This window comes from Salvelinus sp. IW2-2015, unplaced genomic scaffold (genome assembly GCF_002910315.2).
Source record: "Salvelinus sp. IW2-2015 unplaced genomic scaffold, ASM291031v2 Un_scaffold37, whole genome shotgun sequence".
Lineage (NCBI taxonomy): Eukaryota > Metazoa > Chordata > Actinopteri > Salmoniformes > Salmonidae > Salvelinus > Salvelinus sp. IW2-2015.
In genome coordinates this window covers 504627-530196 of record NW_019942507.1, presented here as the reverse complement: position 1 = coordinate 530196, position 25570 = coordinate 504627, and the positions used below count along the sequence as shown (strand labels likewise).

Genomic DNA, 25570 nt, shown 5'->3' with positions numbered 1-25570 from the left:
ACACACACACACACACACACACACACACACACACACACACACAAACACACACACAATTTTAGAGTCCCCTTACAAAAACAATCACGTAGAAAATCAGGTGAAATTTCGAAATGATTTTCAAATGTGAAATCAGGTGAAACCATGTGTTTTTGGAACACTTCAAATGTGACATTTCATGAAGTTTCACATCTGGATTTTCACGTGATCACAATCTTTCACATGTGGACAAAAAATGTGACGAGATTTCACAAGCGATGCCCTGCAAACAAAAAACTGACATTACGATACACACAGTACTTTTAACATAGTGTTTCCAATGTACATATTTACACACTTGGAAATACATGACTACTTTATGTATGTTTATCTATACAGTAATTATTATTCAACATGTCCTCACCTGGGATTTGAACTCACAACCTCTTGGTTCACAGCATTCCGACCATGTCTGTGTCAATAACTGATTTCACCTGTATTGCGACACTTTGGACTTCAAAGTAAATCTCAGCCTTGTTAAAAAATACACTCAAGAAAAACGATTATATGTATCATAGTGATTCAGGAGTAATATTAAAACAGAAAAATAATCCCCAACAACATTAGACAACTACAGAAAACCCTCAAATTGCTGCAATAAATGTCATCAATGATGAGAGAACAGTCAGAATAACTGATAACTAAAATAACAGTGCAGATGGTACTCTTTTGCTAACTGCAGAGCTGTATTATAGCTAATGAATGTGTAGGGAAAGCTGCAGACTTTGTGACGCAGCAAAAATATCATGGGACCTTAAGTCCAGAGGTTGTAAGGTCAAATCACAGATCAGGTCATTTTGTCCGCTGAACAGCGTACCACGTATTTTAAATGCCCCATACCATTTCATTACTTTACTTACAACGGTTTGGGATGGCTTAATCTCACGTGCCGATAACACGTGACAGTATGTAAAGCAACATTGTGATAACATGAAACTAGACACACAGACACGCACTCTTAAAGCTTCAGCCATTCCAAATGATAGTTCTCCAAATGACTGATTGGAGGTTTGGCTATAAGAAAACTGGCTCTATGGATACAAAGAACAAAAAGCATACATCTGTCCAACAATGTCATGAATTCCACAGAACATAAACCTGTGACCATACACTTCAGTCGTCCTCCTATTTATTTTCACTGAGCCAGTTACAAAGACAAACAAGCATGTTGACATTTTCAGATGATAAAGCTGCTCTCTTCTTCTGTACGATATTCCCAGAGAGTGAAAACAACCTCTCACAAGGTACTGACGTGGCAGGCGTTGCCAGGTACCGTCGTGCAATGCAGGCCAGCCTGGTGTGTGGCCCTGCATGCTGTGACCACCACTGTAGTGGACAGTCCTCCATGTTGATGCTGGGCTCTGCTTTGTAACGCTCCACACATTTCTCAATGGACTCCTCTTCTTCATCAGACTCAGGCGAACTCAACAAGAGGGCAGCTTTTTTCTTTGGTGGCTCTGACTCTGTTGCTTTACCAGGTTGCTGTGCAGGCCTCTCTTCCTTCAGCAAGTTGCTGACCAAAGCCCACACCTCACCCCTCTCAGGTCTAGGAAGGCACTTCAGGTCCTTAAACCGATCTTCAGCCATGTGAGGTTGGTGTTTTCCTTGCGTTCCTGCAGGTCTGTTGTGAATGTCAGCTTGAATCTTACCACGTAGGCAGGGTCATCATCGGAGCTCTCCATCACCCAAAAGGAGATGGGACAGGGCAGGCAACCCCACCAATCTTGTTGTGACATCTTGTGCAAGTGACTCCTTCTTTTGTCCATTTACAACTTGCTGTGTTTGAAATGCCCAACCATTTCTCAGTATTTGGCTAGGGCATTGTCGAACCCGCTGTTCTGTAGGGACACTGTGATGGACCTTTGGAGACTGTGCGCAGTGCAGGGCAGGTGTTCAAGAGGCAGACGTCTCGCAGCTGCAATCACGTTCCATGCACGGTCTGTGCAAAGTGTGGTAACTTTGTTTTCGATGTTCCACTGCTTTGCTACATCCGTGAAATGCTCGGCGCACGTTTCAGCATAGTGCCTCACTTCTGTCTTCATTGCGGCCAGAGCGTGTGAATGCAGTTTCCAGTTTTTATCGATGTGAAGCGCAGTAACCCCAAGGTACTGCACTTCACTACTTGACTGTGGGACCTTACAGATAATTGTATGTGTGGGGTACGAAGACGAAGTAGTCATTCAAAAATCATGTTTAACAGAGTAATTTGTTATGCACATTTTTACTCCTTCACGTATTTAGGCTTGCCATAACCAAGGAGTAGAACACTTATAGATTCAAGACATTTCATCTTCTATTCATTTGTAAAAATGTCTAAAAACAGATGTGAAAATCCAGATGTGAAACTTGTTCCAAAAAGACATGGTTTCACATGTGAAAATCCAGATCATATGTGAAGTATTCCAAAATCACATGGTTTCACGTGATTTCACATATGCAAAAACATTTGGAAATTTCACATGTGAAATCATGTGATTTTTCACTTGTGAAAATATGTTTTTATCGTAAGGGGACTTTGTGCACCCTCTAAAATAATGGATGCATGAAGCCCCTGTCTGCGTGTGTGTGTGTGTGTGTGTGTGTGTGTGTGTTGTGGTGGGTGTGTGTTGTGTGTGTGTGTGTGTGTGTTGTGTGTGTGTGTGTGTTGTGTGTGTTGTGTAGTGTGTCTGATGTGTTGTGGTTGTGTGTGTGTGTGTGTGTGTGTGTGTGTGTGTGTGTGCGCGCGCGAGAGATTTTACTGTAATTGAAATCAGAATGTGTAATTCATGCGGTTTTTCCATAAGTAAAGATGGAGGGGGGGTGGATAAGAAAAAGTTGTTTCAGGTGTTTCAAAAATCCAAAGTCCTCCAAGGCCCAATACATAACAGGCATTTCATATCAGTGGAGGCTGCTGAGGGGAGGACGGCTCATAATAATGGCTGGAACAGAGTAAATGGAATGGCATCAAACGCATGGAAACTATGTATAAAACGTAACATGTAATATAAAACGTAACATGTAACAATTTCAAAGATTTCACTGAGTTACAGTTCATATAAGGAAATCAGTCTACTGAAATAAATAAATTAGGCCCTAATCTATGGATTTCACATGACTGGGAATACAGAACAGATATGAATCTGCTGGTCACAGATGCCTTCCAAAAAATACCTTCCACTATTTGCCTCATGCAGCACGACACATCTCCTTCACATAGAGTTGATCAGGCTGTTGATTGTGGCCTGTGGAATGTTGTCCCACTCCTCCTCAATGGCTGTGAAGTTGCAGGATATTGGCGTGAACTGGAACCCGCTGTTGTACACGTCGATCCCGAGCATCCCAAACATGCTCAATGGGTGACATGTCTGGTGAGTGTGCAGGCCATGGAAGAACTGGGACATTTTCAGCTTCCAGGAATTGTGTACAGATCCTTGCGACATGGGGCGGGCCCTTCCATTATCATGCTGAAACATGAGGTGATTTCGGCAAATTAATGGCACGACAATGACCCTCAGGATCTCGTCACGGTATCTCTGTGCAATCGCATTGCCATCGATAAAATGCAATTGTGTTCATTGTGTCTGGCTTATTGCCTGCCCCCACCACCACCATGGGGCACTCTGTTCACAACATTGACATCAGCAAACCGCTCGCCTACACGACGCCATACACGTGGTCTGCAGTTGTGAGGCCTGTTGGCCGTACCAAATTCTCTAAAACACCAAATTCTCTAAAACAACGTTGGTAGAGAAATGAACATTAAATTCTCTGGCAACAGCTCTGGTGGACATTCCTGCAGTCAGCATGCCAATTGCACGCTCCTTCAAAACTCGAGACATCCGTGACGTCGGGTTGTGTGACAAAACAGCACACTTCAGAGTGGCCTTTTATTGTCCCCAGCAGAAGGTGCACCTGTGTAATGATCATGCTGTTTAATCAGCTTCTTGATATGCCACACCTGTCAGGTGGATGGATTATCTTGGCAAAGGAGAAATGCTCACTAATAGGGATGTAAACAAATGTGTGCACAACATTTGAGAGAAATAAGCTTTTTTTGTGCATATGGAAAATATACGTGATCTTTTACTTCAGCTCATGAAACATGGGACCAAAGACTCTACATGCGGTGTTTGATATACAGTACTGTACTATCCTCTCAGAAATAATCAAACATTTCTGCATAAAGCATACAAAAATAGCTCCTACTTCTGGAGAAATACTGTTATTAAGAGTAGCGGTTGAGAAGACTCTTACATAAAAGGTTGAAGACTGATGTGCTCTGAGTGTTTATAAGGATGTTTTTCCCCTGTGACTGAAGCTCTCCCTCCCTCCATCCTATAAAATGAATCTACTACTTAATGCACTCTCCCTCATTCTCTCCGTCTGTCAATATCCCTGTCATAAAATCACATTGCGCTCACAGCTAAATTAATTACAGAACTATTTCCTATTGCAGTGGCAGTGATAGGATTAGTATTGACTAAGGGGATGTGTGAAGGAATAAAAGAACAGGAGTCATTCTGACGTTACAGACACAGTCACTCCTTTAACGATGAGTAAAGGTTGGGTGGTGGAAATATTTGACCCGGGGCATCATTTCTAAACATTGCACCCACACAAAACATGCCCCAAAACATGCATGCGCCAGTATTCACGCAAAAGTTGGAATTTGTAAAAACTTAATTTGATGTGAGAATGTGCGTGTCTCCCGCAAACTTTAGACCACGCGTACGCGCAGTTTCTAGTGGTTGAAGTATTCCATTGCAAGAAGGCAAAAGTAGCCTAGTAGCCTTGTGCAGGAATATATCATGACACACTTCTTCATAAAAAAAAAAAAACTGGCAGATAAATATAATAACATTTGCCATTAGTGATAAAATGTATTGATTTAATCGATCTGATCCGAAGTGCAGTATAACGGCAGAATAGACAGTTCACCTTTTCGCTTGCAGGCCACGTCAGAATACTGTAATGTCACATTTCTCGAGTAGACAATATTTCATTTCGAAACATAATATATCACAACCATTGCGGAATAAATTCCTCACATTTTTTTTGCCATGATAGTTCATATTCCCTAAGTAGCCATACAACAAATTACCAACTGCATCTCTCATTTATAGAATTGAGCCTATTAGATTAGCTATTATAATTTCACCTCTTTGCTCTATGCATCCCAAAAGGGAGCGCGGTTTATAACGTTCAGTAGAATTTAACAGGTAAACAGACAGTTGATCATCTGCATTAAAGTGTATAGGATACCACTGTAAGTAGGCCTACTGTAATTAGAATTGTTTTAAGTTTCAGAATTAGCGGGCAGTGCTGAAACCATTATTGAATTCAAGCGGTCTGTTTACAGGTCCACGACAATTTGCAACTGTTTCTGTCTTTCAGAAACAGTCAGATGGACTACAGCAAATGTCCCTGCAAAATAAAACATTCTGCCAACGCCGCCAAAGACATTTGATCAAGTTCGCCATTGTAATTTCCTTCAGATACTGTCTTGGCCTAATTCCAATACTTCTAAAGTGTACAGCAAATAAGGGCGTTACTGTCACCAAAAAGGGTGAATGGTGGTTGTCACCAAAAAGGGTGAATGGTGGTTGTCACCAAAAAGGGTGAATGGTGGTTGTTTTTCAGGCTGAGTTCAAACGCGGACAGTTTTACGACAGGTCTGATTTATAACAGGAAACATGTATGTATGGCTTGCACCAAGTTTATAAATATTAATACTTTTGTGCATGCAAAGTTTTTCAGAAATGGCACACAGAGATATTTTTGTGTAAAATGTACACAAAAATATAAACTCAACATGTAAAGTGTTGTTCCCATGTTTCATGAGCTGATAAAAGAAATGTTTCATGTGGACAAATTTTGTGCACAAATGTGTTTACGGGCCTCCCGAGTGTCGCAGCGTTCTAAGGCACTGCATTGCAGTGCGGCTTGGCAGGGTCGTGTTTTGTAGGACGCATGGCTCTCGACCTTTGGAATAAAGTCCTTTTGTGGTGGAAAAACTCATTCCGATTGGCTGGGCCTGGCTTCCGATTGGCTGGGCCATTCCGATTGGTGCTCCCCTGCCCAGTCGTGAAATCTATACATTAGGGACTAATGAATTTATTTCTATTTACTGATTTCCTTCTATGAACTGTAACTCAGTAAAATCTTTGAAATAGCTGCATGTTGCATTTATATTTTTGTTCAGTATAAATGCAGCCCCAGGTCACTATTTAAAACTTATTTCAGTACAGTACAGGCAAGGGTTTAACTTTGTGTTGCATATTGGGGGGGGGGGGGGGGGCAGGGGCATGCCCTCCCATGATACTTATTTTAAGAAATAGCTGTGAAATGGTTGTTTCTGGTGAATTTTGAAGAGAAAATACATCCCTTCTACATCTGCATTGCTTGCTGTTTGGGGTTTTAGGCTGGGTTTCTGTATAGCACTTTGTGACATCTGCTGATGTAAAAAGGGCTTCATAAATACATTTGTTTGATTGATTACAAACTTTCCTAATAATTTGGGCAAATAAATCTCAACCACAACTGAAATACCAATAATTTGTGTATTACTAAACCGTTGTTTAACTTTATCCGTTGAGAAAGTAACCACGCCTGGCGATTCTTTTCGTAGAACAACTATGAGAAAGTCAGTTCTGGAATGTGTTCGCGTCAATTGAACATTTGCTACGTTGCATAGCGGGGTGTACTGAACGACACGTTTCCACCAAAACATCCTTCAAAGTTCTTGAACAGACTTTGAGGTAACCTACGTTTTCTCTGTTTGGTAGGTGTGACGGGGTGTGGCTTGAAGCAATTAGTGATGTGTTCGAAGGGCAGCGGTGCATTTTGAACCCATAACCCCTCCCCATTTTTTAACTGGTCGTTCAGAAAAGCATGTGTTATGTGTTTTTTCTACTCCAAAATTAATGAAAATAAAATGATGGTGACTATTAAAATATGATTTTTTTCCCTCCAAAAATTAGCCTAACAAAATATTGGTCCATATTATCAGGCTGGTGTGTTATTTATCAATAAACATTATCACCTGGAGCCCAAATGATGAAGCATATCGGCTATAAATAAATAGGTTGAAACATGGGGTTGTTCATCTGTATTTGTGCTAATCATTAGCTAGATCACTGCTTCCCAAACCTTTTCTGTTATGGCCCTCTTTCAACATGGGGGAACATCATATGCCCCCCCCCCCCCCATGAAACAAATGTGTTCTTCTAAACATAAATAAGGAGGATAGGTTGCTGCTGCTGGTCTGAGTCTGTGAGACAGGTATGCTGCCCCTGACTTGGGAGAGAAACAGGCTTGCTTGAGCCTACTGCCCGAGGTTCAGAGAAACAGCCCTTGTCTAATTCTGTAGCCTACTAAAAAACAGTTTAAAAGTTTATAATAACACCAAAGTTGTCTTTGAACTCACACAATTGAGCCCAATATAACCGTTACCAATTATCACTCGTTTTGAGAAATACCACGAGATGCGCATGTCGTCACTTTGCAATAGAAACTTTCTCCACTTGAAAAATATCCTTTTCTATATTATTCTTATTCGCGCTTGTGGATTTACCATGTTAAATGTGACTGTACTTCTGTAGTTGTTACAAGTTAGCTCACAGAATGAAGGGTTTGTTAAGAAGAGAGAGGAGAGAGAAAGAGAGGAACTATTGCTCCATTCTTCTTACAAGTCTTGCACAACTTTTTATTACCCTTCACAAACCAAGGCCTCTGAGGACCGGGCCAAACCAAAAGCATAATTGGTGGCGGGGGGATCCAATCATAAAATGAGGATTGAGTAGTACTGTGTAGCGTAAAGCCACAGAAAGCCAGTAGCTACAGTAGGAAAATAATTTCCAATCCATCATGATATATTATTGAGGGAGCCAAATTGCCAGGTGCTAAAAACATGGTTGCCTAAATCAGTTCAAAAAGTTCAAAAACAGATCAACAGTGACACATAGTCCATCACAAAACCATAACTCTGCTGCCCTTCATGTAGTGTATAAATTCACTGGAAACTCACTGCCAGTCAGGGGATCCTAAACTCACAGCTTGCTTATAGCCTGCTGAGGAGCTCAGGCCACACCAAGTATATCATATCCACTGTCTGTCATACAAGGTTCTCATTACCTCAATGGGTTTAAATCCTGTGCATTGACATTAGCCTAGACTTCAATCACATATGAATCCTTTATGCTTCAAACCCACCCATTATATCTGCCGATGTCTTAACGTTGCAGCCAGAGTTCAATTTAAACGCCATCATCCTAATTACACTGTTTCATTTCGGTTCAGTCCTCCTAATACAAATTCAGGACATTTTAACGAACCCTCATCCTCTCGGAATACATTTGTCCTCATTAGAAAACAGACGACTATATATACGTCCTAAATGTAACCCTATCCCTTTTGTAGTGCACTACTTTTGACCCGGGCCGGTAGCGCTCTAGTCAAAAGTAATGCACTTTATAAGGAGTAGAGTGCCACTTGGAACACAACTTAGGTCTTTGAAAATGGTCTTTGAGGAAGAGGATGTATTTTCCCCTACATTTATTCCAGAAGGGTTCCGGGGAATATTGCTGGAAGGAAGAGCAGCATTTAATTGCCTCAGATTTAAAATTGAAATATGAAAATGAAGAAGCAAAAGCCATATGCAAAACAAACCGACCATTGTGCCCTCTGGTCAGAGCAGCTATGGCAAAGATAGACAAATTATTTTATGAGTTTTATTCAATGCTTAGGTTTTACATTTGATTACTTTTAAGCCCCTCATCATACTTCATTATGATCCATAATACTGTCCTTGGACTCGTTGCCCAACTCATTCCCTGCTGTCACCACAATCTGATAAAAATTGTGTTTGGTTTGGTGGAACCCAGAAAATAGTTTTCAACATCATTCAAGGGCGGTATGGAGGGAGATGACAGACAGGAGGGAGGAGCTCTGTGAATAACACTCATACTGTGTCAGTTTCTACTTTGACTCCCCAGCAGTAACAAAGAGGCACACTAACAGTAGCCTGATCCCAGATCTGTTTGTCTGTCATGCCAAACAACAACCATAGGAGTATGCAAGAAAGCACAAATAGATGTGGGACCAGGCTACAGTAACAGGTCACGTTTCAGGAGTAAGCAGTAACCTCCAATACCTTGCCTTATAACCTCCTTATTATACACTGTGCCACTAACCCTGAAACGGCTTCTGAGAGAAAGCATGAGAATGCACATTGCCCATCAACAATCTCCAGACTGAGGTATCCTAAAGAAACATAGGCTTTAGCTAAGATCTAAGACCCTAATCAATGAAATCTGGTTACTATCGAGGCACAGTTTATTAGTCACATGCGCCGAATACCTTATGGTGAAATGCTTACTTACAAGCCCTTAATCAACAATGCCGTTTAAAAAATACGAATAAGAAATAAAAGTAATAAGTAATTAAAGAGCAGCAGTAAAATAACAATAGGGAGACTATATACAGGGGGGTACCGGTACAGAGTCAACAGTCAACGTGCGGGTGCACCGGTTGGTCGAGGTAATTGAGGTAATATATACATGTAGGTAGAGTTATTAAAGTGACTATGCATAGATAATAACAGAGAGTAGCAGTGGCATAAAAGGAGGGGGGGTGAGGGAGGGGGGCAATGCAAATGGGTCTGGGTAGCCATTTGATGAGATGTTCAGGAGTCTTATGGCTTGGGGGCAGAAGCTGTTTAGAAGCCTCTTGGACCTAGACTTGGCGCTCCGGTACCGCTTGCCGTGCGGTAGGGTGGCTGGAGTCTGACAATTTTTAGGGCCTTCCTCTACACATGTAATGCAATTGTATGCTGCATATACTGCACTAACGAATCCTATCACTTAACATCTCAAAAGAAAACTCCATATTAGTTTATTTTTACACTATGTGGCTTCGTTCTATCTGCTAAAGTCATCATCAAATGCACAATTTCTGTGAAATGCAGTGAATACACTAGAGAGCCATATATCTCTGACATACGCACGCACTCTGGTGTTTAGCAGTTAATGATCATTTATGCTATAAATCCTTTTTAAAGCTTTTTAGACCATTAATAAGTCTGTGATGTCCCTTAAGCAGTCGGAGGGAGGCCTGCAGAACAACCCTACAGGGTCTCAGTAGGAGTACTGATCTAGGATCAGTTTTGCCTTTTAACTCATAATGAATTAGAGAGGAGACCTGATCCCAGATCAGCACTCCTACTCTGAGCTGCGGACCCAGGAGTGATTCAGTCTGGAGATATAGTATTTCTTAGGCAGTAAAGCAGGAAACAATGCACTGCACACATATTTCCACACGCAGCATGTTTCCTCTTGGTATTTTTCTGATTACTACTTTTTCCTCTGATGGCTCTGAATGTCAGTACTCACTGACATTCAGCCCGGGTCTTAAAATAACTACAAAACCAGACAGAGAAAGAGATGAATCTGACTCGTAGTCTGCAGTATGGCGGTGCAGCGCAATGGTATCCAAGTAACAAAAAGGGATGTAATTGACAGAAAACTCATTTGCAGCTTATTGGACTTGTACAATCAGCACACTAGAGAAGATATCAACATGAGGAAACAGTAAGTCCAACAACATCTAAACCAGAACAATCTTTAACCCGTATTTATTTTATTTTTAATCAATATATTTCAAGGAAGTGCCGATGAAATATACTGTATGTTGGTAACAAAAACGTGAAATGGATTACGGAACACACACACAGTACATATTATTCTGAAAAACAGGACATTTTCTGAAATGTAAATTAGACTGAAGATATGCGACAGCCAGTAAGATATACAACAGTTTCTCCCAGCCAGAGTCTTATATATATACCAAAGCTCCGGCTTCATGACATAACACACAGCAGACCGATGGTGACCAAGACGCTGTTCAAAGAACCTACAATTTCTTAGAATATAATAGAATTACTTAGAATATTATATAATTACTTGGACTATAATAGAATGACTTAGACTATAATAGAATATAATAGATCATTCTATTTCTATGAAAGCACCCTCCTCTCAGTAAAACCAACCTGAACCTACACAACACATCAGCTTTCTCACATGTACTGTATAACTAAGTAATCGTCCTTCCATTTCAGTGAGAAACGATTGACAATGCACCATCAATTTAGGCTGGCGAACACCTAACTTTCGAAGTCCGCCCTCTCTACGCTGCGAGTCACGTGGGTCGCGTCACCAGGCTACCGTCAATTGACAGAGAGCCAATGGTTGCATCATAAGGAATTTGGACAACTGACAGTGCAGAACTTAAAGGGACAAGGACAAAGACAGATGGGAGTATCTTTGGTGAAGATAGACATACGGGGTCGGTTTCATGGACACAGATTAGGCCTAGACTTTTAATGGAGAATCTCCATACAACATGCTCTTTAGTCTAGGACTAGTCATAATCTGTGTCCGGCGGAGGTAGAAGTATCCAGAATACTTACACAGTGTGGGCCATGGTGTCCTGCGGTTTCTCGGACTGCTCAGGGAACATTGGGTGAGGTGGCTCTCCAATGGGGACACAGCCCAGAGACTTACTGATGGCGTGGCTCAGCTTTTTAGCCGGAGACTTCTGTGAGAGAGGCGGAAACAAGATGGTGGACATTACATTCACTCTAACTGAAATTCCAGTTTACTTATCGAATTGTTTGAAGTGAAATGGAATTGACCCCAAAACTGTCTGTTATAATGTGAGAATTACTTATAGAAGTAGTGTAAAGAGATGTATTTGTAATTGACCTTAAAATTCTCTAAAATATCCAGTTATGTTGTAGTAGTGCACAAAGAAGGGCCACCGTGGTTTCGGCTTGAGAGGGAATATACACGGCTGGGACCGATGAGAATTCTCGAGAGGTAATAAGGTCAGAATTTGATTGTGAGGTATTCTAGGTCGGGTGAACAGGACTTGAGTTCCTGTACGTTATCACAATCACACCATGAGTCGTTAATCATGAAACATACACCTCCGCCTTTCTTCCCGGAGAGTTCTTTATTCCTGTCTACGCGATGTACTGAGAACCCAGCAGGCTGTATGGACAGGGGCAGTGTATCCTTAGAGAGCAATGATTCCGTGAAACAGAGTATGTTACAGTCCCTGATGTCTCTCTGGAAGGAGATCCTCGCCCTGAGCTTGTCTACTTTATTGTCCAGGGACTGAACATTAGTGGGTAATACACTCGGAAGCGGTGGATGGTGTGCACACCTCCTGAGTCGGACTAGAAGTCCACTCCGAATACCTGTTCTCTGCCAGTGGCGTCTTGAAGCAGCCTCTAGGATAAGTTCAATTGCCTTTGGGGGTAAGAACAAAGGATCCAATTTGGGAAAGTTGTATTTCTGGTTGGAATGCTGGTTACCGCCGCTCTGATATCCAAAAGTTATTTCTGGCTGTATGTAATGATGGACTGTCATTCGTCTAGGGCTATCTTCTGTATACCACCCCTACCTTGTCACAACATAACTGATTGGCTCAACCGGGGACACCATGCGAACCGGGGACACCATGCGTAAGGCTGGTGCCATGTACACCGGCCCGAGGAGACGCACTGGAGACCAGATGCGTTGAGCCGGCTTCATGGCACACGGCTCGATGCCCGACCTAGCCCAGCCAGTGCGGCGAGGTGGAATAGCCCGCACTGGGCTAAGCACGCGTACTGGGGACACCGTGCGCTCCACCGCATAACACGGTGCCTGACCAGTACGACGCCCTCTCACTCCRCRGTAAGCACGGGGAGTTGGCTCWGGTCTCCTAMCTGGCTTAGCCACACTCCCCGTGTGCCYCCCCCCAAKAMATTTTTGGGGCTGACTCTCGGGCTTCCAACCGCGTCGCCGCGCTGCCTCCTCATACCAGCGCCTCTCTGCCTTCGCTGCCTCCAACTCTGCTTTGGGACGGCGATATTCCCCTTGCTGAGCCCAGGGTCCCATGCCGTCCAGAATCTCCTCCCAAGTCCATGAGTCCTGTGTCTTCTGCCGCTGCTGCTGCTGTCCTTTACCACTCTGCTTGGTCCTTGGTTGGTGGGTGTTTCTGTAACGGCTGTCTATCTCTTCCTCCTCATCTGACGAGGAGAGGCGAGAAGGATCGGAGGACCAAGACGCAGAGTGGTAAGTTTCCATGTTTTAATATAATCCACGAAAACAAGACACAATACAAAATAACAAAAGTACTAACCGAAACAGTCCTGTGTGGCAACAAACACTGACACGGAAGACAAACACCCACAAACCAACAGTGAAAACATGCAACCTAAATATGGCTCCCAATCAGAGACAATGCAAAACACCTGCCTCTGATTGAGAACCATATCAGGCTAAATGAACAAACCTAAACATAGAAACAAATAACATAGACTGCCCACCCCAACTCACGCCCTGACCATACTAAATAAAGACAAAACAAGGGAAAATAAAGGTCAGAACGTGACAGTACCCCCCCTCACCCCCCCCCAAAGGTGCGGACATCACCATCCTTAGTTCAGTATTGGATTTGGAACCTGTGCAAATCCTTTCCCGAGCTTGAATTAAAATCACACTGATTGAGAATTGGGAGAATGGTGGCATTGCATTAGAAATTCAATTGAATTAGCTGAAATTAGTAAAAAAACATAATATCCCTTTCAGAATATTTATGGGATCTGATGTGGGATCTGAAAGACCTGACCAGCTGAAAGTCAGCCTAATGATGTGCTTCGACCATACTATTTTCAACTGTCAAGTAGGGCCAGGACTATAACAGTAACACGATACCCATTAGTATCGTGGCAGAGAAACAAAACACAAAGCGGATTTAACTTCTTTATCATTATGTTGTCATCCAGAGACACCTTTATTTATTTTCTACGCTATAGTACACAATATTTTACATACAGCAGGTTTTTAAAGCACCAAATAGTTTTGCCTGCTTCATGTTTTCATTTTTGTCATGGAAAAAATTGTGTGACACTGGTATCGTCACAGCCCTACTGTCAAGTCTTTTTCCAATCAGTGCAGATGAAGGGGAGGAGACGAGGAGAGGAGGGATTTTAAAAACCAAGAGAGATAGAGCCTTTGTGGTTGCCATGCCTACCCAAGAGGAGTGCTCCTTCATTTGATGCTGGTTGCTATGGGGACCGTTGGCATGGCCACGCCAGAAGCAGCTCTGACAGAGTTGGTAGCCATGGCACTGTTGGCACCGGTAACGGAACCCCATCATACTTTCACTCCGGCAATAGGAACATTCCACGGGATGGAAGACTAGAAGGAAACCACAGAGGAATGGTTCAAAGGTCACTAATGTCAGTTGAAATGTTGATACAGGGAGACATAACATATTCTAAGATGTATTATAAGGCATTATAAAAGCACACATATGCTTATAACAGCATTAAACCTACAGGTAAAAGTGTTACCACATTTGTCAATGGAAATGCTATTACTGGTGTTCGTTGGCAAATTCACAGTGAAAATAGAGCCAAGAAGAAAAGTAATAACAGGGTAACATTACCATTTTCAACATTAGCGAGCCGGTGCATGAGAGGTAGCCACACGAGGCACTGAGGGGGAGGATCTGCCATCAAAATGTCCAAAAACGTGTTCAGCAAGATCTTCTTCTAGATACAAACACACCAAGATGCATTCAGTTATACAGAGATAGCACACCCCAATGCATTCAGTTATACAGAGATAGCACACCCCAATGCATTCAGTTATACAGAGATAGCACACCCCAATGCATTCATTTATAAAGAGGCACAGAGTGGGACAATTAAAATAACTCTCAGCAAGATCTGGAAAACAACATGTGGATAAGGTTCATTGACAGACAGCAGAGAAGCAAGACCTTGTCAGACAGAACGCAAGTAGTAATTCTGCTGGCATCGACTCCATGGGTACAGTACGTCCCAAATGGGAGTCCATTCCCTGTGTAGTACACTGCTTTTGACCAGGGCCCATTGGGCTCTGGTCAAAAATAGTGCACTGTATAGGGAATAGGGTGCCATTTAGGATGCGGCACATAGTGAATGAAATGGACAGCACTGCAAAAGGTCATCTTCAATAATAGATTAGCTTTCCCTGCTTATTGAGGATAACCTTTTGTAATGCTGTCCATACATTTTTTCTATGGTCTGTGGACTATATTTACAAGGTTCTAGCACCCAACCAGGCTGTCAATCACACTTGGGCTAACCTGGACCACCAAATCAAATCAAATCAAATTGTATTGGTCACATACACATGGTTAGCAGAGTGTAGCGAAATGCTTGTGCTTCTAGTTCCGACAGTGCAGTAATATCTAACAAGTATTCTAACAATTCCCCAAAAACGAACTACCTAATACACACAAATCTAAAAAGGGGTGAATAAGAATATGTACATATAAATATATAGATGAGAGATGCCCGAGACGCATAGGCAAGTGCAATAGATGGTAAAAATACAGTACATACATATGAGTAATGTAAGATATGCAAACATTATTAAAGTGACATTATGTAAAGTGGCATTGTTTAAAGTGACTAGTGATCCATTTATTAAAGTGGCCAGGGATTTGGGTCTCAATGTAGGTGGCAGCTTCTCTGAGTTAGGGATTGCTGTTTAGCAGTCTGATGGCCTTGAGATAGAAGCTGTTTTTCAGTCTCTCGGTCCCAGCTGTGATGCACCTGTACTGACCTTGCCTTCTGGATGGTAGCGGTGTGAACAGGCAGTGGCTCGGGTGGTTGATGTCCTTGATCTTTTTGGCCTTCCTGTGACATTGGGTGCTGTAGGTGTCATGGAGGGCAGGTAGTTTGCCCCCGGTGATGCCTTGTGCAGACCGCACCACCCTCTGGAGAGCCTTGCGGTTGAGGGCGGTGCAGTTGACGTACCAGGCTGTGAAACAGCCTGAGAGGATGCTCTCGATTGTGCATCAGTAGAAGTTTGTCAGGGTTGTAGGTAACAAGCCAAATTTCTTCAGCCTCCTGAGGTTGATGAGGCGCTGTTGTGCCTTCTTCACCACACACCCTTGTGAGGCCCCAGTGTTGAGGGTCAGCAAAGTGGAGATGTTGTTTCCTACCTTCGCCACCTGTGGGAGGCCCGTCAGAAAGTCCAGGACCCAATTGCACAGAGCGGGGTTGAGACCCAGGGCCTCCAGCTTGATGATGAGCTCGGAGGGTACTATGCTGTTGAATGCTGAGCTGTGGTCAATGAAGAGCATTCTTACATGGTTTCCTCTTGTACAGATGGGATGGGGCAGTGTGCAGTGTGATGGTGATTGCGTCGTCTGTGGACCTGTTGGTGCGGAATGCAAACTGAAGTGGGTCTAGGGTGGCTGGTAAGGTGGAGGTGATATGATCCTTGACTAGTCTCTCAAAGCACTTCATGATGACAGAAGTGAGTGCTACGGGGCGGTAGGTATTTAGTTCGGTTATATTTGCCTTCTTGGGTACCAGAACAATGGTAGCCATCTTGAAGCATGTGGGGACAACAGACTGGGATAGGGAGCGATTGAATATGTCTGTAAACACACCAGCCAGCTGGTCTGCACAAGCTTTGAGGACACGGCTAGGGATGCCGTCTGGGTCAGCAGCCTTGCGAGGGTTAACAGGTTTAAATATTTGACTCACGTCAGCCACGGAGAAGGAGAGGGTCCTTGTTAGCGGGCCACGACGGTGTGGCACTGTATTATCCTCAAAGTGGGCAAAGAGGGTGTTTAGTTTGTCTGGAAGTGTGACGTCGGTGTCTGACGTGGTTGGTTTTCTTTTTGTAGTCCGTGATTTCCTGTAGACCGTGCCACATACATCTCGTGTCTGAGCCGTTCAATTGCGACTCCACCTTGTCCCTGTACTGGCATTTTGCTTGTTAGATTGCCTTGCGGAGGGAATAGCTACACTGTTTATATTCAGACATATTCCCAGACCTCTTTCCATGGTTAAATGCGGTGGATTGCGCTTTCAGTTTTGCGCGAAAGCCGCCATCCAGCCACGGTTTCTGGTTAGGATAGGTTTTAATAGTCATAGTGGGTACAACATCTCCAATGCACTTCTTTATAAATGCACTCACCGAATCAGCATATAGGTTGATGTTGTTCTCGGAGGCTGACCGGAACATATTCCAGTTCGCATGAGCAAAACAATCTTGAAGCGTGGCTTCCGATTGGTCGGACCAGCATTGAATGTTTCTCGTCACTGGTACATCCGGTTTGAGTTTTTGCCTATAAGACGGAAGGAGCAAGATGGCGTCGTGGTCGGATTTGCTGAAGGGAGGGTGGGGGAGGGCTTTGTATGCATCGCAGAAGTTAGAGTAGCAGTGGTTGAGGGTATTGCGCATGCGCGTAGCGCAATCAATATGCTGGTAGAATTTAGGTAGACCTGTTCTCAAATTTGCTTCGTTAAAATCCCTAGCTACAATAAATGCAGCCTCAGGATATAGGTTTCCAGTTTGCATATAGTCCAGTGAAGTTCCTTGACGGCCGTCTTGGTGTCTGCTTGAGGGGGAATGTACACAGCTGTGACGATAAGTGACGAGAATTCTCTTGGTAGGTAAAATTACCGGCACTTGATTGTAAGGAATTATAGATTGGGTGAGCAGAAGGACTCGAGTTCCTGTATGTTCTTATGATTACACCATGAGTTGTTAATCATAAAGCATACACCCCTGCCCTTCCTTTTCCCAGAGAGGTGTTTATCTCTGTCAGTGCGATGCATGGAGAAGCCCGGTGGCTGAACCGATTCCGACAACATATCCCAAGAGAGCCATGTTTCCACTCTTATATCCAATAGTTCTTCCCGGCTGTATGTAATAATGTAAGAAATAACAATGTAAGAAATAATACGTAAAAAAAACAAAATACTACCTAGTTTCCTACAGACTCGAAGCGAGATGACCATCTCTGTTCGCGCCATCACTGTGTTCCCTGGTACGTACAGTTGAAGTTAGAAGTTTACATACACCTTAGCCAAATACATTTAAACTCAGTTTTTCACAATTCCTGACATTTAATCCTAGAAGATTTCCCTGTCTTAGGACAGTTAGGATCACCACTTTATTTTAAGAAAGTGAAATGTCAGAATAATAGTAGAGAGAATGATTTATTTCAGCTTTTATTTCTTTCATCACATTCCCAGTGGGTCAGAAGTTTACATACACTCAATTAGTATTTGGTAACATTGCCTTTAAATTGTTTAACTTGGGTCAAACATTTCGGGTTGCCTTCCACAAGCTTCCCACAATATGTTGGGTGAATTTTGGCCCATTCCTCCTGACAGAGCTGGTGTAACTGAGTCAGGTTTGTAGCCCTCCTTGCTCGCACAGGCTTTTTCAGTTCTGCCCACAAATTTTCTATAGGATTGAGGTCAGGGCTTTGTGATGGCCACTCCAAGACCTTGACTTTGTTGTCCTTAAGCCATTTTGCCACAACTTTGGAAGTATGCTTGGGGTCATTGTTCATTTGGAAGACCCATTTGCGACCAAGCTTTAACTTCCTGACTGATGTCTTGAGATGTTGCAAAGGACTCGTTTTACTGTGGATATAGATACTTTTGTAGCTGTTTCCTCCAGCATCTTCACAAGGTCCTTTGCTGTTTTCGCACCAAAGTACGTTTATCTCTAGGAGACAGAACGCGTCTCCTTCCTGAGTGGTATGACGGCTGCGTGGTCCCATGGTGTTTATACTTGCGTACTATTGTTTGTACAGATGAATGTGGTACCTTCAGGCGTTTGGAAATTGTTCCCAAGGATGAACCAGACTTGTGGAGGTCTACAATTGTTTTTCTGAGGTCTTGGCTGACTTCTTTTGATTTTCCCATGATGTCAAGCAAAGGGGCAATGGGTTTGAAGGTAGGTCTTGAAATACATCCACAGGTACACCTCCAATTGACCCATATGGATGTCAATTAGCCTATCAGAAGCTTCTAAAGCCATGACATAATTTTCTTGAATTTGCCAAGCTGTTTAAAGCACAGTCAACTTAGGATATGTAAACTTCTGACCACTGGAATGTGATACAGTGAGTTATAAGTGAAATAATATGTCTGTAAACAATTGTTGGAAAAATTACTGTGTGTCATGCACAAGTAGATGTCTAACCGACTTGCCAAAACTATAGTTTGTTAACAAAAATTTGTGAGTGGTTGAAAAACGAGTTTTAATGACTACAACCTAAGTGTATGTAAACTTCCGACTTCAACTGTACATCCTTTGTTAAGTCTCTATCCACTCTCTCCCCAACTCTCTCTCTCCCCCCAACTCTCTCACTCTCTCCATCCAACACTCTCACTCTCTCTCGTCCAACACTCTCACTCTCTCCGTCCAACTCTCTCACACTCTCCGTCCATCTCTTCACTCTCTCCGTCCAACTCTCTCACTCTCTCCGTCCAATTCTCTACTCTCACCCCCAATCTCTCTCTCTTCTCTACCTCCAACTCTCTCTCTCTCCACCCACCTCTCCACCCACTCTCCCCACCCTCCACCTCTCTCTCTCTCTCCCTCCCTCCAACCCTCTCTCTCTCGCCAACTCTCTCTCGCCAACTCTCTCTCTCTCGCCAACTCTCTCTCTAGTTTATTATGTGTGAGCAGTGCACTTTGTATATAATTTGTGTGAGAAATCCCCTCCTGGCCAGTCCAACCTACCTGTTGAGGGAAGCATGTCCGTACGGAGTGTTCTGTGTATCCAAACGACGGGCCCTCGAACACAGCTGTGGGCAGCTTTAGAACCTCCCTCAGAAACTGGTCAAACTTAGCAAAGGCCATCACACCATTAGAGTCAGAGATCTGGGAGAATATATCTAAGAGAGAACCAAGTGTGGTGGTGAGTACATCAGCGCAATATAAAGTCGCTAGTGAAAGTCTACACACTCCTTGCATAGTCTTCACATTCTGCTGCCTTAAAATGTAAAAAGGGATTACATTCGATTTCACAAAATGTTCCAATTTACTAAGAAATATAAAATGAGGATGTATTGATTGTGTATGTCTTCACACCCCAAAGTTAATACTTGGTGGAAGCCCCTTTGGCAGCAATTACATCTGTGAATAATTTTGAATAAGATTCTACCAACCATGCGCTCTTAGGGCAACATACAGGGGTGCAACTTCGGTTTTAGAAGTGGGGGGGGACATAATTATTATAATTTTTATTAAACACTCCAAACAGCCTACCCGACCGCTCGGAGGTGTCTGCATGGTCCCAAAGCACACTGTTGCCTCATTTTGTATCACATTCCAATGATAAAACTGGGGGAGACAAAAAATGAAATTTCAGAATGTGTGGGGGGGGGCATGTTTCCCATCCCCAGTGAAAGTTGCGCCCCAGGCAACATGTATCCATTGTTTTTGTCAAAATTGCTCAAGCTCAGTCAGTCTGGTTGGGAATCGTTGCTGGACAGCAATATTCAAATGTTGTCTCTGATGTTTTAAGCAGATTTAAGTCAGGACGGAGAATGCACCATTCAGGAAAACTGGATACCTCTTGGAAAGCTAATCTGGTGTGTCTTTGTCATTAAAATGTGTTCAATTATCCTGCGGGAAAATACAACTCTATCCCAGGGTTTTCAGAAGACTGAGATATCCTCAGATATCCTCTCATTTGTTTCCTGGGCTTTGTTCCCTTCATATTTACTTTGATCCTAACTAACTTCCCCGTCCCTGCCGGCGAGAAACTACCCTCTGTACCTTCAAGTATTGTGGTGGTAACATCATGTTATGGGTATGCTTGACATCAGCAGGGACTGGGGAGTTGGTCAGGATCAAAATAAATATGAAAAGACCGAGCCCAATGTAAAAAGTTAAAGGAATACCCGTATCCTTCTTTTGAAAACCTAACCCTGGGATAGAGTTTTATTGTTCAGCGAGACACTACATTTTTTTACATTTAAGTCATTTAGCAGACGCTCTTATCCAGAGCGACTTACAAATTGGTGCATTCACCTTATGATATCCAGTGGAACAACCACTTTACAATAGTGCATCTAACTCTTTTAAGGGGGGGGGGGGTTAGAAGGATTACTTTATCCTATCCTAGGTATTCCTTAAAGAGGTGGGGTTTCAGGTGTTCCGCAAGGTGGTGATTGACTCCGCTGAACCTGGCGTCGTGAGGGAGTTTGTTCCACCATTGGGGTGCAGAGCAGCGAACAGTTTTGACTGGGCTGAGCGGGAACTGTACTTCCTCAGAGATAGGAGGCGAGCAGGCCAGAGGGTGAACGCAGTGCCCCTTGTCTTGGGTGTAGGGCCTGATCAGAGCCTGAAGGTACGGAGGTGCCTTCCCTCCACAGCTCCGTAGCAAGCACCATGGTCTTGTAGCGGATGCGAGCTTCAACTGGAAGCCAGTGGAAGAGAGCGGAGGAGCGGGGTGACGTGAGATGGAACTTGGGAAAGTTGAACACCAGACGGGCTGCGGCGTTCTGATGAGTTGTAGGGTTTAATGGCACAGGCAGGGAGCCCAGCCAACAGCGAGTTGCAGTAATCCAGACGGAGAATGACAAGTGCCTGGATTAGGACCTGCGCCGCTTCTGCTGAGGCAGGGTCGTACTCTGCGAATGTTGTAGAGCATGAACCCACTAGCAATGTTACCATCCAACTGGCGACAGATTTTCATGCGAATATGCTAAAATCCGCATAAAACCAGTATGCGCTTTTTCCCCACCAGAGATGTGTTTCCATCAATTGACTTGTTGCGAGTAAAAGGCTGTGGGTGATTATGTAGTGCACAAAAAAATACATTTTGCTGTGTACCGGATAAAAAATACAAGTTAAATGAGTTTCCATCGCATTTTCAACTCTATTGATGATTTTCTCACAAATTGTTTTTGTTATATATAGCGAGTATGTGCCCACCCTGGTATTGGCACGTGCGCTCTAGCCAACATCTCGCAGATACAGCCTACATGATGAGATTATTATGGACAAAAGAGCAAGATTCTTTTTATTTGTCAAATGGCAGCCAAGCATCGATGATCATGTCACCAAAATACAACCCTCAATATTTATTCATCACCTTGCACTTACACCAACCTGTGAAGTTCATCATAACTTGTATATGTTGGTTGCCCTTAGAGTTGTTCAAAAGCGGTAGAATCTTATTCAAAATGTTTTACAGCTGTAATGGCTGCCAAAGGTGTTTCCACCAAGTATTAACCCTGTGATGTGAAGACATATGCAATCAAGAGATCCTTGTCCAAAAAATATATATTTGGAAAATGTTCTAGAACTTTCTTTCACTTTGAAAATCTGTAGTAGGTCGTGTAGATCTGAAGTAAAACAAATGGAATGTAATAATTTTTTTATGTTATTTTAAGGCAGCAAAATGTGAAGACTGAAAGCGGTGCGTAGACTTTCACTAAGCACTGTATTTGCCATTTCTATAATTTATTGAATATGAGGTATGGGAGATAATTCTTCTTGACACTTCCATCGAATAAAATGACAACAATGTTTGTGCTGTAATTGACTCAACAACGCCCCCGTGTGTATCCTTTATGCAACTGCAGAGATGGTCAAAAAGCAGATGTAGACCAGGGTTTCCTAAACTTGGTCCTGGGGGCCCCCCTTGGTGCACATTTAGGTTTTTGCCCGAGCATTACACAGCTGATTCAAATAACCAACTCATCGTCAAGATTTAATTGGGGGCCCCAGGACCGACTTTGGGAAACCCTGCTGTAAACTAAACCATGAAATTAAAAGTGTGACTACTGCAAAACATAAGTAACTTTCCATTTAGTTACATTAACTGTAACTTACGCCCTTCAGCAAAGTTCAAGGAGATATACTTACAACGTAGTTTGTCCACTATTTTCCCTCCACACATCGTTGCCAACATGCACTTCATCGAGAAAACGGTCAGTTTCCCGTGGCCTTCACTAAACACACAAAAAAGCATACATTTACGAAAATATGTAACAAATGTATTGAAACACACATTGTTATCATTCTGATAAAGGTGAAGTTTATTTCCCAAAGCAAATTCCTCTTTTTCCATGATCTGCTTTAGCTTGATGGCCACAATGGAGCACAAATAATTGGCACTTCTGAATCCATCTTGACCTGGACCATGTTGTCTGAAGGACAAAAATCATAATCTCGAGGGGAGAGCTTTGAAGATAGTTCAGCATACAGATTAGCCCTGGAATGTATAGCGGTCGTTTTATGGGCTCCTGACCAGTTCTGCTATTTTCCTGCGTTTTTTTTTTTTTTTGCGGAGATCGTAACTTTTTGGTTTATAATGTTTCCAACCATCGTTTCCTATGATCAAAAAGAGCTTCTTGACCTCAGAACACCGATCGTTAACCTCGATTTAGATGAAGATGTCAACTTAAATGAGTTGGCTCCGCAGGACATACAGTACTGATCACCCCGGAACAAGCCCTAATCCCCAACACTGGGAAGAGAAAAAGATGGCGATATATAGAGACCGACGTGTGGGCACACTGATTAAACTACGTGTTATGATTTTTATGAATAATGACTAAATGATGTATACATTTAACGTATACATTTAACGTAGAACTATAACTAACAGAATTTTACCCTGTCACTGTATGATTGTATGAAATTTATTAGAATTCATAAATGTATAAATCTGATGTGTGTAGTTTTAGTCAGAACTAGAACAAGGACTTTTTGTTCCTTTTTAGTATGTAAGCAGGGTGCAAGTGTGAAACAATGTATGAGATAAGAGGAGCTATCGACAGACAAGCTGTACTACTGTGTTCCTTTCAGGACATTCTGTCCCCACCCAGGGAGGGGAGAGACCTTGGGCTTGTAGTAGATTGTATAACAGGTGGCAGACAATGTATGAGAAGGAGAAGACTTGTGAACTATATTGTCATTGTCTTAGAGGAGGAGGGACAGTTATGACGAAATGAGAGGTATATAAACCAATGCACATGTAAGGATGGGCAGAGCTCTCGTAAATTAACATGCTGACTATGGTAGACTGGCCTCTGTCTGTTTCATTTTAATAAGAACCTTACAAATTCTTAGTAACAGACAGAGTATTTTAATTGAAGTTCAGTTTATGAACATTGAGAACAAAATTCTCATAACACTACGGAGGCAGGTAAATAAACTGCCTGTACACAGCCTATAGGGAGGAGGTCAGAGACCTGGCAGTGTGGTGCCAGGACAATAACCTCTCCCTCAACGTCAGCAAGACAAAGGAGCTGATCGTGGACTACAGGAAATGGAAGGGCCGAGCACACCCCCCCATTCACATCGACGGAGCAGTAGTGGAGCAGGGTCCAGAGTTGAAAGTTTGTTGTCCACATCACTAAGAATCTGTAGTGGTCCAATCCCACCAACACGGTCGTTAAGAGGGCACGGCCACGCCTCTTTCCCTTCAGGAGGCTGAAAAGATTTGGCATGGACCCTCAGATCCTCAAAAAGTTCTACAACTGCACAATGACTGGATGTATCATCCTCTTGGTATGGCAACTGCTTGGCATCCACCCGCAAGGTGCTACAGAAGGTAGTGCATAAGGCCCAGTACATCACTGGAACCGAGCTCCCTGCTACCCAGGATGTCTATACCAGGACCTAAACATTGTCAAAGACTCCAGCCATCCAAGTCACAGACTGTTCTCTCTGCTACCGCACGGCAAGCAGTACCAATGTACAAAGTCTGGAACCAACAGGACCCTGAACAGCTTCTACCCCCAAGCATTAAGACTACTATATAGTTAGTTAAATAGTTAACCAAATAGCTACCTGGACTATCTGCATTGACCCTTTTTGCACTAACTTTTTTGACTCATCACATACGCTGCTACTAATGTGTATTATCTGTCACTTTATTCCTAGTTAAATGTACATATCTACCTCAATTACCACGTAACCCTGCACGTTGGCTCTGTACCGGTACCCCTTGTATATAACCAAGTTATTGTTACTCATTGTGTATCTATTATTACATTTTTTACTTTTCTATTTTGTTGCGCTCTGTATTGTTGGGAAGGGCCCATAAGTAAGCATTTCACTGTTAGTCCACACCTGTTGTTTACGAAGCATGTGCCCAATACAATTACAGTGCATTCGGAAAGTATTCAGACCCCTTGACTTTTTCCACATTTTAATACATTACAGCCTTATTCTAAAATGGATTAAATCAATCTACACACAATACCCCATTATGACTAAGAAAAAATGGTTTCGAATTTTTTTGCAAATGTATTAAAAATAAAAAAATGAAATATCAAATTTACATAAGTATTCAGACCCTTTACTCAGTACTTTGCTGAAGCACCTTTGGCAGCGATTACAGCCTCGACTCTTCTTGGGTATGACGCGCAAAGCTTGGAGCACCTGTATTTGGGGAGTTTCTCCCATTCTTCTCTGCAGATCCTCTCAAGCTCTGTCAGGTTGGATGGGGAGCGTCGCTGACCAGCTATTTTCAGGTCTCTCATGAGATATTCGATCGGGTTCAAGTCCGGGCTCTGGCTGGGAAACTCCTGCGTTGTCTTGGCTGTGTGCTTAAGGTCGTTGTCCTGTTGGAAGGTGAACTTTCACGCCAGTTGGAGGTCCTGAGCACTCTGGAGCAGGTTTTCATCAAGGATCTCTCTGTACTTTGCTATGTTTATATTTCCCTCAATGCT

At 42.9% G+C, this 25570-nt stretch overlaps 1 protein-coding gene across 9 annotated transcripts in view; it reads right to left on the bottom strand.

The window, feature by feature from the left end:
• dtnbb (dystrobrevin, beta b) overlaps positions 1-25570 on the bottom strand; it is a 54232-nt gene that overhangs the window by 17610 nt on the left and 11052 nt on the right. For 8 of the 9 annotated variants that reach the window (XM_024135057.2, XM_070438001.1, XM_024135059.2 and 5 more), the window contains 5 exons: positions 22755-22840; positions 19617-19771; positions 14515-14620; positions 14098-14264; positions 11483-11610 (listed from right to left, as the gene is read on the bottom strand). In XM_024135057.2, the coding sequence (XP_023990825.1) occupies positions 11483-11610; positions 14098-14264; positions 14515-14620; positions 19617-19771; positions 22755-22840 (642 nt within the window). The remainder of the gene's footprint in view (positions 1-11482; positions 11611-14097; positions 14265-14514; positions 14621-19616; positions 19772-22754; positions 22841-25570) is intronic. The other variant, XM_070438000.1, reaches the window with a different exon arrangement.